Below are 18,994 nucleotides of genomic sequence, written 5' to 3'. Positions count from 1 at the left end.
TATCGAGTAGTAACAACAACTCTTAAGCAAAAAAGAGGAAATTCTGCATAGTATCATTCCAGCGGAATTACTGTATACAAGAGCAGCAGGGTCACTCCAGGCTAGAAGGTCAGCGTGCTGAGGGACGCGAAACGCGTTACAGCTATAGTGTCAGGTTAAACAGTGCATGCGGTGATGATAATAATAGTGACTTTGGCTTAATTGAGGGTGAGGCCAGTCACATAATGAATATGTACATGAAGTTCATTTTTTAAATAGCATGACTTGTAACCATGAATTGTAAGTATAAGTTTGTGACCTACCCTGCCATAAGAGATTCACAACTTGATAATATGTGGGTTACTCTTTCACACATTCTAGGTAGTGCTGTGCCAGGAAGTCTCATCTATGGAACAGAGTTGCGTGGAATCTATATGCTCTCCCCGTGTTTGTGTGGGTGTACTTCGGTTTCTCCCCATACTCCAAAAACACTGATAGTTAACTTGGACTGTGAACCCCAGTGGGGACATCAAGTGATGTATAGTATGCACTATATAAATGTGTAGAATAAATAAAACTAGGGAAATCATTTATCAACTAAGCACCATTTTTTCTTTCAGTAAGGTCTACTGATTCTAGAGATTTCTAACATTCGTTTTTTATTAAAGGGATATGTCGGCAGGATTGCCAATATAAAACTGCTGACAGCGCTAGGTAGGGTTATGTGAGGGTGTAATCATACCTATATCGATGACTTTATTATAATCAGTACTGGAGAAGAGCGAGTATACTCGCTAAGGCACATTACTCGAGCGAGTAGTGCCTTAGCCGAGTATCTCCCCGCTCGTCTCTAAAGATTCAGGGGCCGGCGGCGGCCGGGGAGCGGCGGGGGAGAGCGGGGAGGAACGGAGGGGAGATCTCTCTCTCCCTCTCCCCCCATCCGGCTCCCCCCTGCTCCCCGCCAACTCACCTGTCAGCCGTGCCGGCCCCCGAATCTTTAGAGACGAGCGGGGAGATACTCGGCTAAGGCACTACTCGCTCGAGTAACGTGCCTTAGCGAGTATACTCGCTCATCTCTAAGCAGCACTGAGAAATAGAAGTCTTAATGACCAAGGCTAGCCTTCTCTCGTAGGTGCCCTCCGATCTGGCCGCTGAGCTCCTCTACAGCTCTTATTGACAGCCGCTGTGGCCTCCTGGTTGGATACTACCAAATTCCATATCAAAAACTGTGCCAAAAAAACGCAGCAAATGGTGCTAATTTTTAATGCAGATTTTGCATGTTCACTGTGGACACTCCGCGGCAAATTCCAACCTGCGTGTACAGATTTTCTGTTAGCAAATCCGTGCGGAAACCCTGCAGCATTTCTACTATGTGTGGACAAAGCTTTGGGCAGGCGCACAAGTCATGTAAAATGAACACTGTGGAACCAACCTAAGGGTTCGTCAGATTAGCGTGTAATGTAACTCGCTTGCTTCTGTGCAATTTTTTTCAGTGAACAAGCATATTTAACGCTCCTGTCTGCGCAAATACGAAGCGTATTTGCGCAGGCACCACTTGTTCACACGGGCAGTGGAATCACCCCGTCCGGATTTAGTAAGCTAATTTGACTAACAAGATGCCGGTGATTGCGGGTATGCGCTGTGTTTAGCGCATACACACGTAGGCAAATGTGCATGTTTGCACACTTCCCATAGAACTCTATGGAGATCTTTGGTGTGCAAAATGCGGAAAGATAGGTCAGGTCCTAATTTTTTTTGCACCCATGAAAACAACAAGTGCAAGTAAAAAAAAGTAGTAAGGAATCCATTGAAATCAATGGGCTCCATTCTCCACGTTATGTGTGCGGGAACTTCCTGCACACATAGTCCCGGCGTTGCAATGCATGGGTTAAATGCTGCAGTTGATCTGCTATTAGGGTACTTTCACCTGGAAAGAACTATTCCGCAGAACACAACACAGTTGTGGATTTTATGAAATAATGCGGATTTGGGGCTTATGTACACTGACATAGGTGCAGCTATGCTTGGCAGCACGGTGCATAGTTGTGCCTGAATGGGGGAGAATTCTTCTCCCTTGCCGGCAGTTCAAACTCCGTGCAGGAGCGATGTATTTACTACCAGTGAGGTAGATTTGCTCGCGTATTGGTGCATTGTACTGAACCTTCTGCGCACGCAGGGCCTGTTCACATGCGCGTGTAAAACACCCCTGCCCTTATTTAAAAGGCTTTTCAGCTTAATGAGGTCCAGGTGTGTTCTTTTTTTCACGCAATTGCGCACCTCCATAGGCTTCTGTGAGGGTCTTCACCCCCCCCCCCTCCCCAGATATGTAGAAAGTAGAGATAAGCGAGCGTACTTGCTAAGGCAAATTACTCAAGCGAGTAGTGTCTTATGCGAGTATCTGCCCGCTCGTCTCTAAAGATTCGGGTGTCGGCGGGGGTGGGGAGGAACGGAAGGGAGATCTCTCTCTCACTCTCTCCCCCCGCCCCCCCCCTGCTCACTCCCGCAACTCACCGCTCTTCCCCGCCGGCCCCTGAATCTTTAGAGACGAGCGGGCAGGTACTCGCATAAGGCACTACTCGCTCAAGTAGTTTGCCTTAGCGAATACGCTCGCTCATCTCTAGTAAAAAGATAAATCAGGTCCTAATTTTTTTGTACGTGCATGAAATGCGCGCATAAAACACATTTATGAAAATGGACCCATTGACATCAATGGGTTTTATTCTCTGCCATTGCTCGCGTTATATTTTACGCAAATGCGGTTGCCTGATGAAGCCCTAATCCTGAAACAGAAAGCTTTCCAGCAGCGGAATAATATTGTGACGCAGAAATGTCTAAAACATGATTGTTTTCTGTAAAAGGGCTTCAACAGACAAACATAGGCGCAATTACACTCGCCACAACGGAGCGCATTTGCGCATGAACAAGGTTTGGAGATGGCAATAATCAGGCTGTTTCATGTGTATCTGCACATAATACTGTAATGCCAGTTCGCGCGTGCACGTTACTCCCTTTCCGTGGCATAGAATGGCTATCTAAAGCCTAATACCAGCCAGTCGTCTTCTTTTCCCTGCATTTTGCGCAGGGTCACATTCTTCCCCTTGCTTTTTCGAACCCGCCTGCTATGGCAGCTGGCTGCGTAAAACATAGAAAGATAGGGCAAGTCCCGTTTTCGCGGACGTGATTTTAAAGAGTGCAAAACTGTGTGCAAACAAGTTCATCTGTTTCAGCCCAAAGACTAACAAAACAGCTTTCGAATCTACTTAGAATTCTTCATCAAGCCATTGTAATTTGCATAAATGTCCGTGCGCACTAATTCTACCCTTAAATACCGATAAGTTGCAGATAGGACCACTGAGGATGAGGTGCGCATTTTCCGAAAAGCACGCAACGAATAAACCACCAATGAAGGTAGCAATAAAGTTTCAAAGTCGGCAGCCTGTCCTTAATTTCATTCTGCAACATATTTGGGTTTTATCAAACTTCTATACACTGTACTATTTTTTTTTCTTCTCTTTTTTACTGACTTTTGGATTCTGCAAGACTATCAGCCATAAATGTGTTGCTCATCTGCTCAGCACAGGCTTGCCTCCATTATATAATTGTCCCCAATCACTGTAATGACTGGACTTGCAGTCTGCACGCCCAGCCACCCAGGTTGGTAGAGTCATAAAGTTTCTTGTGACTCCAGATGTTCTTTCAGGTAGTGCAATCTAATAGGGACTGTCAGTAGCATCCTCCCTCCAGCACAGTCCACATGTGATGGGCAGCCCAGCGGCTATGTATACAGATCCCAGCCCCATCCTGGTGCCTGGCGTGTGTACAGGGGGCAGTGACGTCAGGGGGTGGCAGCACCTCCTTGTGCTCCACTTAAAAAGAAGCAAAAAGAGGAGCGAAACATGAGAGCCCCGAGGAGATGTGCGAGCTGCACAGTCCCAGGCAGCAGCTGTAGAGGAGAGAGCACTCGTGCGCTGCGCTACCTGCACTCAGGACACCTGGTGGTCTGCTGCTGCTGCTGCTCAGGACTATTGCTGGACTCTGCAGGGAAGAAGATGCTGATGTTCCAGTGGATGATCATTTGGGGAGCTGCTATGCTGCTGATCCTGGAGTGTGAAGCTAAATATGGGGAGAAGAGTGAGTCTGGGGCCAGGAGGAGAAGGTGCCTGAATGGGAACCCCCCAAAACGTGTCAAAAAGAGGCACAGAAAGTTACAGAGCCTGGACCTGGGGGGAGCTGGATGTAGAGGACTGTATCCCCGGCTGTCCTGCTGCCCTAGACCTGATAGCACTGGCATGCACATAGATCCCAAGGTAAGCAGCAAGCTCCTGGGGGCACAGATATGATGCTGGTTGGCACTACTGTACTGAGCTAGATGGAGCACACGTGTCTGCAGGTGTCTGCTGAAGTTTAGAAGTTAGCTTTAACTTTGCACACCTCTGTTTTCTAGCAGTCTTATTAAAATACATTCACCTGCAATTTTTGAATAGTTCTGCTATTTACACTGAAAACATACTTGCTCACACATCTTTCTGCACCAAAATCTGCCAGCGGGTCATGGAGCAGATTACGCTGCGTCTTTAGTGCGTGTTGCAGAAAAATGACGCATGTGTGAAAAGTCCTTAATAGGAATTAGGAAAGGTCTGTATACATGCTGAGCGTTGGAGTACTATAACTGTCAGCAGAGTCCGCTGCAGCTGATGGGGATGAACACAGGTTGTTTTCTTCATGCCTGTGGGATCAAGTGAAAGCTCATGCACTTTGAAGTCCATCATCTGATCATGAAGAGCTGTTTTCATATTCGCATGTCTCACTTGATCATCTAGATGCATCTAGAAGATATATAAAGTTACAGAAAATGGTAATACTCTGTTGGAACTGTGCTGGGAGTTGTAGTTCTATAGTCGTCAGCACATTGTGGGGAGCTGCAGGTTGTAGATGAAGAAGAACCTCCATGCAGATTATGATTTTGGAACTTCATCTGTGCTAACAGCTCTTGACACTAAGAGGCTCCAAAGCATCACATGTGATGAGGGGAGCAGCAGGCGCAGTCCATCCACTACTACATGCTTATACCATTGAAAGGTTTGTGAAGTCTCAGAGACGATCTGTATCCCTAAAACGTTGATAGAATCCATTTATTGCTCTTTTTCATACACATTTGTGCATACATTGAAAATGTATCGATCTTCAATATACCCTTTTGTTCTGCCCGCCAGTCTTCAAATGTTGCACAACACGAAACATTTGTGAGAGTCGCTTCTAAGATGTTAAGGTTGTATATAATATATAACAGCAAGTCTGAGAAAAATGTTTGCGGAATGAATAGTACATAAGATGGGGTATGTTTATGATTGACACATGTGCCCTTTGTGGGACCTTTCACACGTGCGGAATAGTAAGTTGCACCTAAGGCCGCCTTCACACAGGCAGTAAACGCTGCAGAATTTCTGCTGGCGGAATCATTACCGAAATCCCGCAGTGTTTACAGTACAAGCCACGGGGAGGAGATTTCATAAATCTCTTTCGCATGGTGCGGAACATTTCCATGACAAATACGCAGCACGTCTATATATGCTGTGGAATTCAACCCTTGATATGGAAGGGTTAAATTCCGCAGCCGATCCTCAATTAAAAATGTAGCCAAATTCACACCTAAATGGTGCAGATTTGGCCACTATAGTTTTATGGCAGAACTGATGCTGATTTTCTGTTGCAGAATGCCTGCAGCGATTTTGTCCGACCTACTCTGCGGGCTTAGTCACATGAACACATTTGCGCTGCGTATTACGCAATATGCAATGTATAGAACCTATTGATTCATTCATGTAAGCGTATTTTGCACACGCATTTTGTTCTTGCAGAAAAATACGCAGCATGTTCTATTTTCATGTTTATGGCGCACAAAAATAGCACTTATTAAACTAATTCAACTTAATTGCTCATTGCAACAAATGGGGGCATGCTTGGGGGTTTTATTGCACATGCAAGTATGTAGGGCATGCGCGCGGAAAAAATACAGTAAAATAGACACAAGTGCACAAACAAGCAATGCCCATCGCTCAAATACGCAATGCAAATGCACACGTAAATATGCTTATGTACATGTGAAGTTAGTTGGCCCTTCTGCACCAAATCCGCATGTTTGCATGTAGGTTATTCCACACGTTCCCGAGTGTGATACCCGTTTACAAACAGGTGTGACAACCTAAATGAATCATCCATCATCCCATCCGGTGTGGTCCACGTTTATGGCCAGTGGTACGAAAAAATTAATTTATATGTAAACTTGCTGCTCCTGCTTTAGGATGTATCAGACTACTAGTCCTAGCAGAATATGAGTAAAGGTGGTCATAGGATTATTAGCTAGTTAGCTATTCATCCCTTCCTCTATCTATGTTGCCAATGTAATGGCAACATTTGGAGTATTTGTAAATAAAGAGTTAACAGAGGTGGTATGTGTATGTTTGTACACACATCTATACTGTTTGTGTTACATTTGTATACTTTTTAATGGTGCTTATAAATGGAAGGACAGGGATTTGTGCATGTATGCATGTATTTAGTAAATATACCCTGCATACGTTTATGGTAAATCTATACTAAGTATACACACGCACAGAGGAAAGCTTGTATCAATGTGTGTCAATAGGATTTTTAGACATATAGGTAAGCAGAATTCTGTTTATATACAGAGTGGGTGGAAATTTACATGTGTCATAATAAATTCTATCAAAAGCGTGGGCATAATGTATATTTGGAGATTGTTGTATACATTTGTCCATTTAGCCATAAACAGGAGTATGAAATAGGGGTCCGTGTCCATCCGCTGTTTATTTATATGTGTTTGGAAAGACTTGTGTTCACATTCACAAAAATCGACGTGATCCATTATGTCACCATAAAGTAAACACTGTCATTGAGACAGAAACTAACGAGTGAATGGTGGTGTTACCAGGACTGGACATTGGCGTATAAATGAGATGGTTGCTTTGCGTTTTGTAGTTGCTATAGCGATTACCTCAGATGCTCAGCATTGTACCTCCGCTACATCTTACCCAGACCATGGACAGAGACATCCTTGCAAACAAGCCTCATGTTACAGACCACACAGAAAAGAACTCGCTTCATGCCAAATTTCGAAGTAGAAAATAGAGGCTGGTGTAGATGTTTATCTTGACATGTTCATAGCTTCCTACACCTTCTGCAAAGTTTATAAGACCCTGGCTGTCTGAAATCTGAAATGCAATCACTGGTACCTGATGGCTAAAATAAGTTTGTTTCCAATATTTGGCCATTAGTTTCTTGTAGCAACTTGAATTTGATGTATTAACAAGTTATAGACTGCAACTTCTAAAGGGTACTTGCTCAGTCTTCTGGAGCAAATGTGGCATCTTTACAGCTTTGACACTAATGTATTAAGTGCTATTACTCTTACCAGCCTGATCTTCTATCCAGGTCATTGTTGTGGGGTACATTAAACAACAGCCAAAGAGTCACATGGTGCCTAAAGCTGACCTTAGGTCTGTAGGCTAGTGATATCATAGAGCTTAATGTCACTCCTTTATTGGCTTTAGTGTGCGGCGTTGGGAAGCTAAGTGCTCATGAGCTGTGCCTTATTGTCCATAGAATAACTATGTGGTCTTACTACAGAACCAAGAAGATAAAGAAATTAAAAACGTGCACCTTGTATCTTTCCTTGGTGGTCATTATATATGCAAATTAAAAATATTTAGAGTCTTAGATGTTAGAAGTACATAAGTTCTTACCATTCTCATCCATCATCCATCCCAGAATGGCATATACGCCATTGACCATTTGATATTTTGGAAGATCTGGTTTTGTAGGATAAGATTTTGAAAGTGATAATGTGTCTTGGTCAGGTTTGGAATTGGATTAAGGCATTGACTAGACAATAGAGGAGGGACTCTTGAATGGTGAATGTGTTAAATGTGCCCTTTGTATTATGCATTTATCTGCATTGGTGTCAACGAATCATTTCATTAAGAATCAGTGCACGTGAAATAAACCATCAGGTGTCCCTTTTTCCTTACCCTGGTTTTAGTTTAATTAAGAATTCTTCAGTGGCAAGTATGTTGTTGTCAAGGCCTGAGAGACTCTCGGAAAACTTGTGTTTCAGCCTTTCTGGCCCAAGCACAGTAAAGAAAAATGGCCATTGCTGAATCGAATTTTTATGCTTAGTTCACGGTAGATTTCATTCTATTCTCATGTAAACAGCTTCTACGAATCAACATATGTGTCTGGGTGGTATCTTTCACTTTGTTTTGTAACAAAAAGCCATATTGCATCATTTAATTTGCTCAAGTCATGCAAATAGAACAAAATCAATAGGACAAAAAGGGGTCGACTTCTCCTCCTCCTCACTAAACTGCTGCCCACACACAGAGTCTTGTTGCTTATGGCAAAAGAATAACAACACCATTGTGTTTGTTAGTTAGTTCACTAATGGGTGAAACTGGAGAACATCATTCTCCTTCAGCCCCTGCGCTCTGTCTAAATGTTCTTGCCTTTTCAGGGAGAATTTGGGCCAGGCCCCTTTTCTTATCCCAGATGAGTGAGAACTGTCTTGCTGCAGGTTTTAGTGTCAGTTTGTCCATTATTCTCCAGTGACCAGGAGCAATTTATGATTCTAGGCATGGGTAAAGCTTCATGTTTATAGTGTTCCAGGACCACTGAGGTTAGGCTGTGATTGAAATGTACTGCAAACAGATGGTTTTAAGCATGTGTAGATTCATGCCCTAATCCCTTATTCTTTTTTTTCCTACATTGGAGCTTAGAATTCTTTTGTATTCTGTGTGTCTGTACTATAATCAATGGGCCCTTAGGATTTATTGTAGGGTAGTCAATAAAGTATATAATTGATACATACTGTAGTCCACGAAGGTGTTGGGCCCAATTATTGTCATAGACAATTACGAACAAGTTAGCTAGTTGTGTTGTCTCACCATTGGAAGGTCTAGTGCACAATGTAGCTCCTAGGTTTTGGTAGAATATCTTCATTTCTAGGTAAAATGAGGAAGAATTGATTGGACAGTCATCTTGATGACTGTGTTTAATCTCTTAATTGACCAACCAAACCTGTTTATTGGTTTACCTTAGGCCTAGTACAAGTTTCAAGGATTCACAGCCAAGGCTGTCAATAGTTGTTTGAATATGGCTCCTAAGTGTGTTCTTTTACAATCATCTGTTTGCTTTAGCTCTTTAGAGACAAAAGCTTTTTGTCAGTTTCGGGACTAAACAAACAACGCCTCCTAGGCTCTTGTTAAACCCCACCAGGGTATTATTATTTATTTACTTACTCACTTAAAATTGAATTTGAACTCTTTAATAATGGAGATCAGGTTCATATACTTATTTAGGTTTAGGAAATGGATATTTTTGGGACATAAACATTTCCAGGTGAACAATGGAAAATGTTCTATAACTTTGGTGGCAAACTTTGGTCAACAGTTATGAAACAGGACATGAAAAAAGATCCAATAACTTAAAGGTAGCAGTCACTTTTTCCATATGTTCATTATGGTGTTTGCTTTCAGCCAATAAAGGCACATAACCCTGGAGTGCAGCATAAAATCAAGAGAGCATCTTTTCTGTGGATTAGTTTCAGTGGTAATCCACAATTAGAATGAGAAAATTGAGCGATCTGAGAGACTTTCGCAAGGCATTGGCATTGGTGCCAGATAAGTTGGGACCAGTATTTCAAAACTGCCTACATTGTGGGCTTTTTTTGTGCAATAGTTTTGAGAATATACAGAGATTGATGTGATTGAAGAAAAACATTCAGCAAATGGAACTCAATCCTGTGAACGTAAACTGCTCATCAATGAAGAAGATAATAATAATAATAATCTTTATATGTATAGCGCCAACTTATTCCGCAGCGCTTTCAGGCATGGATAAATGCAAAACAATACAACAATTGCAACAAATACAATGTGAGGTACATTTGGTTAGACATAAATGGGTTGAGGGTGGTACAGGAGGTGCAGGGGTTGGGGAACACAGGCAATAGGAAATTTCATGTACAGAACATTTATTAGAAGGCAAACAGGGTGGAGCACCATAGGGAGGGGCGAGGGACTAGGTCAGGAGATTTGGTATGCTTCCCTGAAGAGGTGCGTTTTTAAGGCACGTCTGAAATTTCGTGCATCGGGAATTGTCCGGATGCCTTGGGGTAGTGCATTCCAGAGGATGGGTGCTGCTCTGGTGAAGTCCTGTAGGCGAGCATGTGAGGTTCGTATTACAGGGGTGCTTAGTCTGAGTGTGTTAGCCGATCGGAGTGAGCGGGCTGGGTGGTGTACTGACAGTAGGGAGGCGATGTATGGTGGCGCAGCACCATGCAGAGCTTTGTGAGTGAGGTAGAGGAGTTTAAATTTAGTTCTGCAGTGGATGGGCAGCCAATGCAGCGACTGGCATAATGCAGAGGCGTCTGAATAATGACTGGATAGAAAAATTAGTCTAGCTGCTGCATTTAGTATGGATTGGAGCGGAGCGAGTCTAGTGCGGGGGAGGCCAATGAGTAGCGAGTTGCAGTAGTCAAGCTGGGAGTGGATGAGGGCAACCACGAGAGTCTTTAGCGTGTCCGTGGTTAGGAACGGACGTATTTTAGCAAAATTTCTGAGGTGCATGTGGCATGTTTGGGCCAGAGATTGGATATCGGGGGCAAAGGAGAGGTCAGAGTCCAGTGTGACCCCAAGGCATCGGGCATGCCGTCTGGGGGTTATGATGGTGCCAGACACTGGAATGGAGATGTTGAGGGGAGGTCGGTTAGAAGGTGGAAAGACAAGGAGGTCAGTTTTAGAGAGGTTTAGTTTGAGAAAAAGGGAGGACATAGTGTTAGAGACAGCGGACAGACAGTCAGTGATATTTTGGAGGAATGGTCCAGAGATCTCACGAGAGGAGGTGTATAGTTGGGTGTCATCAGCGTAGAGATGGTATTGGAGGCCAAATTTGTGGATGGTTCGTCCAATTGGGGCAGTATAGATAGAGAAGAGAAGGGGACCAAGGACAGAGCCCTGGGGCACCCCAACAGCGAGAGGAAGTGGAGCAGAGATAGAACCAGCAAAGGAAACACTGAAAGAGCGGCCAGAGAAGTAGGAAGAGAACCAGGAGAGAGCAGTATCCTTTAGACCAATAGAGTGGAGCATAGTGAGAAGGAGATTATGATCGACAGTGTCAAATGCAGCAGACAGGTCAAGGAGGATTAGTAGGGAGTAATCACCTCTCGATTTTGCAGTCATCAGGTCATTTGTTACTTTTGTAAGGGCAGTTTCAGTCGAGTGTAGAGAGCGGAAACCAGACTGGAGGGGGTCAAGGAGTGAGTTGTCAGAGAGAAAGCGGGTAAGGCGGGAGTAAAACAGGCATTCCAGTAATTTGGAGATGAAGGGCAGGTTTGAGACTGATCGGTAGTTGGCAGCATCAGTTGGGTCCAGGGTTGGTTTTTTAAGCAGAGGGGATATAATGGAGTGTTTGAATGAGGAGGGAAAAATGCCAGAGGTTAGGGAGAGGTTGCAGATTGTAGTGAGGTGAGTAATGAGAGCTGGGGAAAGGGACCGGAGGAGGTGAGAGGGGAGAGGGTCGCTAGCGCAGGTGGTGGGGCGGGCAGCGGAAAGGAGCCTGGTGACTTCTTCATCTGTCGTTGGTTCTAGTGTAGATAGTGAGTAGGTGCTGGGTGCAGTGCTGATGAAACTGGGATCGGGGCTGACCATGCAGCTTTCAGAGATTTCTTTTCGAATGTTGTCGATTTTTTCTTTGAAGTAGGCAGCTAGTTCTCCAGCAGTCAGGTCTGTTACAGGGGCCTGTTCTTTGGGGCTGAGGAGTGAGTGAAAGGTCGCAAAGAGTTGTTTGGGGTTGTGGGATAGTGAGGAGACAAGGGAGGTGAAATAAACTTGTTTGGCGTGGTGAAGGGCTAGGTTATAGGTTTTAAGCATGAATTTGGAGTGGAGGAAGAAGATCACAGTAGGATGTCAAAAATAATTCTGATAAACAGTCCTTGCACCATTAAGCAAATTGTACCAGAATACAATGCTGGTGCTCCAGTTAGCATGTCCAAATACACAACTTGTCATTCCTTGGCACGGATGGGCTATAACAGCAGATGACCAGTTTACGTGCCATTGCTGCTGGAGAGAAACAGAAGGCAAGACTCCAGTGTGCAAAAAGCACAACAATTGGACCACTGAGCAGTGGGAAAAAATTGCCTGGTCAGATGAATCCAGATTTCTGTTACACCATGTTGACTGAAGGGTAAGAAGTTGGCGCAGGCTGCATGATTTAATGAGCTCTTCCTGTCAGCTGAACAAACATTTCAGTACCTTTATCTAATTTGGGGCAACTGTTGGCCATGTTGGCCATTTTCCTACAGAATGATTTCAACACCTAATGCCATGAAGAACTGCTAAGATCCTTAGGGCTACAGGAGGTCCAACCCAAAGTGGATGAGTGTCTCTAATAAAGTATATAACATTATAGAAAGTAATGTAAAAACTAAAAACACTAGCTTTCACTGGTAACAGTATTCAAAATACAATACATAAAAGTGCATTGACAGGTATTGCAAGAGGAGATCCCTTATCAAAATAGATCACAAACCAATTAGCTTTACAGTCAACAGAGACAATTAGGCTGCTTTCACACATGCTTTAGAGCTCCGTTCAGGGTTTCCGTCTCTCTGCTCCCTTTTTGGAGGAAACTGAAATAAAATTGAAAAAAAAAAGTTCTGTTTTTTTGCCTCATGGAATGTAGTGATGTTTCAAAAAAAACGTTAAGCAAATGGAAAGGCTTCAGTTTGTTTCCATTCTGTCAGGTTTTCATGTTTTTAACTGAAATATAACGCTGGAGACCATCCACAAAAATGGAAAACTAACAGAAGGGAAGCAAATGGAAGCCTTTCCATTTGTTTTATGGTTTTTTGAAACCCCACTGAATTCAATACGTAAAAAGACAGATCGATTTTTTTTTAATTTTATTTCAGTTGCTCTCCTCCAAAAATGGAGCACAGATACGAAACCCTGACCTGAGCTCTAACGCATGTGTGAAAGCAGCCTTAGAGTTATTTACTAAGACATTTCCAACATGTACATCTGCACCGTAAAGATACATTTCATTCATTGCTTGATTTGCATGAGAGAGAAAAAACTACCACAATGCTAGTGAGCTCTAGTACAGATTTGTACTGTAAAGAAATTGTAGGTAAAGGTAAAGTCCCCTGGTGCAAGCACCGAGTCTTGACTGACTCCTCGGATGACATCACATTGTGACCTTTTCTTGGCAGACTGTTTTTGCGGGTGGTTTCTCATTGCCTTCCCCGGTCATCTTTTACCCCCCAGCCAGCTGGGTATTCATTTTACCGGCCTTGGAAAGTTGGAAGGCCGAGTCAACCTTGAGCCAGCTACCTAAACCACACAGGGATTAAACCCGCAACCTTTAGGTTGTGAGCGAGAGCTTAGGACTGTATTTCTGCTGCCCTTTTAGAAGAAACTGTAGTGAATAAAAAATGTTCAGAAATTGCCTATTATATGGCAAGCAATTCATCCAGCCAACAGCAATAAAACTGTATGTTCCCTAATGACGGCACTAATGATTATTTGTGCACATAGAATAGTACTAATCTCTTCATGTAAATGGAGCTAAATCAGCCCCAATTGGCATGCGAAAAACATTGATTGGTGCTCTTTCCTGAGAAAAAAAAACTGCTAGTTTAGAAGAACGTTTAAGATATTTCCTATACTATAAATGATTTTTCCAATGGAAAGCACTAGGCCTCTGCTTTGTCCCCCCTACATTTTTCTCGGATGATAACTAGTAACGATCAAGGAAATTAATGAAATAGGAACAATAGGTGAAAGAATATTCCATCGGTCAGAACTGATCATTTTTTTAGTACCATAGTCATAACAATTATTATTAGCAATCATAAAATTGCTGAGGTCACCGATGATCGGCATTATTTCTGTAGCCACCTTAAAAACTATATCAACATCCATATTTCTTAAAAAAACAGAAACCAGAATGACAGAAAACTGCTTTCCAGCAAGAAAGGCAATACGGGCAGTCATACAGCTCGTTACATGTGCCCCTCTAGGTTGTGTTGACTTGGATATGTTCTTTGACTTCATAGAAGGTTCTTGATCTTTGAGACTGATGTGGTAAGACAAGAAAAAAGGAAAGCAAAAAGGACAGAGCTATGTCCCAAAGGAGTATTACGTGTCTGACATGCCTATCCAGCAATTCAGGAGTTAAATAGGGCCCTAAGGCATTATAATTGACTTCACAGAGAGTATTAGTTTATTGAAACCAAACCTGGAATGATGGCTCTATCAATCTTCCAGAAAGGTAATTCCACCACAGACCTCACACAGAACAAGATGTTAGGCTCCTGCTGTGTTGGAACAGCAAGAGACACACACACAATAAAGAATAGTGTAGTTGAATTTTGACAATTTATGGAACCCCATTTCACATCTCACATTTTAAGGATTTTTTTTTATCTGCCCACAACATTCATTAATAATTTTCTTTGACAGTTGAATAGAAAGAACTGCATTATGCCAAGAACTGACTTATCTCTTCCAATTATATTTACTTTTCGATACTTGACTTTTACTACTTATGGTGCAGCGCAGGCTACTGAGCTATTTTCTTTTACATATTCAGCTAAATGAAACCATCCTGTGTTTCTGTGAATCAAAATAAATTCTTTAATATGAAAGGAGTCTCGAGATCCTGGCATCCGACAACACAACAATGTGGTTTCTGTTGGGCCCATTGGCTGTTCATGTAATCAACCTTCGGGGATTATGTTATTTACCAATGGATAACACCAAGTCCAGATCACAGTGGTCAGCATTTTTTTCTTCAGAATCTGGCCAATCATACAAATGTAATCATGTCTCCATAGTAAAGGCGCGGTATTAATGGACTCAGTCCTGTTGTGGAGCTTCCTGCATTTCGAAATATCTTCACAATTGAGTTCACTTCAAAGGTAAACCCCTATTGGGAACATTCCAAGGTAGGAATTTCAGGAATAGGATCAAACACTCTAAAGTATGCATATTGAACCCACCTGTGTATATATCTTTTCAAATACATTTTGCCTTTAGAGTTTCAGTGCTGCTTTATAGGTACCTATAGAATTTCACAAAAATTCAGCAGTTGACCACAAAATGAAGGGAAATTCCTCAAATTCTGTATATGCATACACTATCCTACCAAAGGCATTTGGACAGCCCTATCAGTAGAATGGATCGTGTCTTATTAGCATGTCACATATCCTAAACCATGCTACATAAGTTTTAGACCCTTGGATATGTCAGCCATAGTTGGTGACGGGACCTGTACACTATTGGTTATGGTTATGCCGCTGCACGCAAGCCATCCATCACGAAGCGCAATCCATCGGCTTGTCTACAGTGGTGCAAGGAGCGTCGTCATTGGACAGTTGAGCAACAGAAAAATGTTTTATGGAGTGATGAATCGCACTACTCCATCTTCAAATCAGATGGACATACCTAAATGTGGAGGATGTCTGGAGAACACCTTTTGCTCGAGTGTGTTGTGCCAACAGTTAAGTACAGCAGAGGTTCTGTTGTGGTCTGGGGGTGGTTTATAGGTGCAAGGACCATGAACATGGAGGTGTACCCTGACATTATAGACAATAATGTGCTGCTGACAATGTGGCAATACTCTGGGAATGGTCAGCAGTACTTTCAACAAGGCAATGTGTCTTGTCACAAATCCAATGCTGTTTTACGTTTGTTTGAGAATATGGATATTTCATGATTGGACTGGCCTGCACAGAGTAAAGACCTGAACCATACTAAATATCTTCAAGAAGAACTGGAATGGTCAGGAAATATGAACAACATCCATCTTCTTTAGGAGCACTCACTAGACATTTGCAGGATGAATGGAGGGAAATACTAGCTGAAGTTTATCAGATGTTTGTAGCAAGTATGCCACAGGGAGTATCCAATGTCATTAGGGCCAAAGGAGGCCCCAATAAGTAATCACATATGTAAATAAAGAGATATACTACTTTTGATTCTTGCTCAGGTGTCCAATTACTTTTGGTAGGATTGAGAAGCTGTTCTGTGGATATATTTTACGAAAATGTGCAACCAGCATGTTCTTCTGCATTTCAGTTTATTGTTCTCTTAGCACTGTTTAAATATTTGTCCAAGTGAAACATACATAATGTGCTTATTTTTCTCCGGTTTGTGACTTGCAGATATTTTCAGTTACCAACAATACGGAATGTGCAAAAATCTTGGAGGAAATCAGATGCGCCTACTGTTCACCACATGCCCAGAATCTCTTCCATCCTCCGGAAAGCTCTGACACATTTGACAAGCAACTGGTGCTCCCAACCTTGTGCAAGGACTATTGTAAGGAATTCTATTACACATGCCGAGGACAGATACCAGGTAATGGGATTACTTCAGCCAAGCTGGAGTAAGAAAACATTTGTGACCTCTAATTGCTATCCACTCAAGATCATTCTAGGGGCTTTAAAACAGTGAGATAGTGAAGCACTAGCAAAGATGTTAAGGTGCATTTACACACACGGATGATCGCTCAAAATTCGCCAGAAACTGACAGTTTTGAGCCATCATTTTGCATTAGCTACTAATAGGCTAATTAACTCATTAGTAGCTAACTAGCATCATTTGCATGTATTTAGAGAACAGCGGTGGGTCTGTTCTCTGAATACATCATTATTGTTCTCCAGCCAGACAGCTGCTGAAAGAATGTTATCAGCACTGCTCACGGAGAACTTGACATGCGGTCAGTTTTATCGATGCATTTTAAGCTGAGCTGAACTCAGCGATGGACGAAAAGTGCACGGTAAGTGCATGATGGGCGCACATTTACACAGAACAATTATTGCTCAAAAGATGGCTTTTGAGCGAATTTTGAGCGATAATCGTTGTGTGTAAAAGGGCCATCAGAGTAGCTTCACATGACCCTATGCGCAAATACGCACATCTCAGCGCAGCGTATTTGCGCATGAACAAGGCTATTGAGGTTGATTTGTGCACATTTCTGCACATAGTACAGTGCACAGGACTAGTTCGCACGCAGGACACACCGCTTCCGTGGATTAAAAATCTATTTAGCCTAATGAGGTTCATATGTGTACTTTTTTTGCAGTTTTTCACAGGGTTTCACGCATCCCCTTTGAATATTTGCGCACCTCCCATAGACTTCTATGGGGGCCTTTGCTGCGCAAAACACAGAAAGATAGAGGAGGTCCTAGTTTTTTACGTGTGTGTGAAATGTACACACAAAACACGCTCATAATAATAATAATAAACTTTATTTGTATAGCGCCAACATATTCCGCAGCGCTTACATAGACAGGGGGATACAGAAAGACAAAAGTACAAACATTACAGAACCACAGTTACATAGTAATCAATTGATGGAAACAATAGGGGTGTGAGTCCTGCTCCAACGAGCTTACATACTACAAGTAATGGGGTGATACAGAGGGTAAAGGGGCTGGAGATGTGCACGGTATGGCGAGGTGGAGAGTGAGCGATGCTATACACATAGACAATGGTCATTTAGCCGTGTGACGGCAGAAATGGTGTGACTGCAGGAGCGGTTTATGATGGCTAGCAGGGATTGCAGTCAGTAGGTCAGGGAGCATGTTATCAGGCGGAGTACAGAGAGGTTTGTTTAGGGAATGCGGTATGCCTCCCTGAAGAGGTGCGTTCTTAGAGCACGCCTGAAGTTCTGCGAGTCCTGGATTGCTCGGGTAGCCTTCGGTAGTGCGTTCCAGAGGACCGGTGCTGCTCTGGAGAAGTCTTGGAGGCGGGAATGAGAAGTTTGAATTAAAGGGGCGCTCAATCTGGTTTCGTTAGCAGAGCGGAGAGCCCGGGCTGGTTGATGGATTGAGATGAGGGAGGCGATATAGGGGGGCGCTGCACTGTGGAGGGGTTTGTGGATGAAGGTGGCGAGTTTAAATTAAATTCTGTATTTAACGGGCAGCCAGTGCAGTGACCGGCACAGGGCAGAGGCGTCCGAGTAGCGGCTGGACAGAAAGATGAGCCTGGCTGCCGCATTCAGGATGGATTGGAGAGGGTAGAGTCTGGTGCAGGGGAGGCCGATCAGCAACGAGTTGCAATAATCGAGCCGGGAGTGGATGAGGGCAACAGTAAGCGTTTTTAGCATGTCCACAGTGAGAAAAGAGCGGATTCTTGCGATGTTCTTGAGGTGCAGCTGACATGTTCGGGCCAGAGATTGGATGTAGGGGGTAAAAGAGAGATCAGAATCAAATATGACTCCAAGGCAGCGGGCATGTTGTCTAGGAGTTATGGTGGGGCCACACACTGAGATGGAGATGTCAGGAGGAGGTCGGTTAGTGGAGGGTGGAAATACCAGCAGGTCAGTTTTAGAGAGGTTTAGTTTTAGGTAGAGAGAGGACATGGTGTTAGAGACAGCGGACAGACAGTTAGTGATGTTTTGGAGTAAAGGTGCAGAGATGTCACGGGAAGAGGTGTATAGCTGGGTGTCATCAACATACAGGTGGTATTGGAGGCCAAATCTCCTGATGGTTTGTCCAATAGGGGCTGTGTAGATAGAGAAAAGAAGGGGGCCGAGGACAGAGCCCTGGGGGACCCCAACAGCAAGGGGAAGAGGAGGGGAGGTAGAGCCAGCAAAGGAGACACTGAAAGAGCGGTCAGATAGGTAGGAAGAGAACCAGGAGAGGGCAGTGTCCTTTAGGCCAATGGACCAATGGAGCGTAGCATACTGAGGAGGAGTTTGTGGTCAACAGTGTCAAATGCTGCGGAAAGGTCGAGGAGGATCAGTAGGGAGTAATCGCCCCTCGATTTGGCTGTCAGTAGGTCATTGGATACCCTTGTAAGGGCAGTTTCTGTCGAGTGTTGAGGTCGAAAGCCAGACTGTAGGGGGTCTAGGAGAGAGTGCTCTGATAGGTAGCTTACAAGGCGGGAGTAAACCAGCCATTCTAGTAGTTTGGAGATGAAGGGGAGGT

The 18,994-nt window shown here is 43.5% G+C and overlaps 1 protein-coding gene across 1 annotated transcript in view; it reads left to right on the top strand.

The window, feature by feature from the left end:
- Nucleotides 1–3,889: 3,889 nt before the first annotated feature.
- Nucleotides 3,890–18,994, top strand: part of HHIP (hedgehog interacting protein) — a 107,609-nt gene continuing 92,504 nt past the window's right edge. Inside the window, exons 1-2 of the mRNA XM_066573692.1 lie at nt 3,890–4,286; nt 16,223–16,418. Of these exons, the coding sequence (XP_066429789.1) occupies nt 4,029–4,286; nt 16,223–16,418 (454 nt within the window). The 5' untranslated portion in view covers nt 3,890–4,028. The remainder of the gene's footprint in view (nt 4,287–16,222; nt 16,419–18,994) is intronic.

This window comes from Eleutherodactylus coqui, chromosome 7, assembly GCF_035609145.1.
Source record: "Eleutherodactylus coqui strain aEleCoq1 chromosome 7, aEleCoq1.hap1, whole genome shotgun sequence".
NCBI lineage: Eukaryota > Metazoa > Chordata > Amphibia > Anura > Eleutherodactylidae > Eleutherodactylus > Eleutherodactylus coqui.
This window is presented reverse-complemented; position numbering and strand designations above follow the sequence as displayed.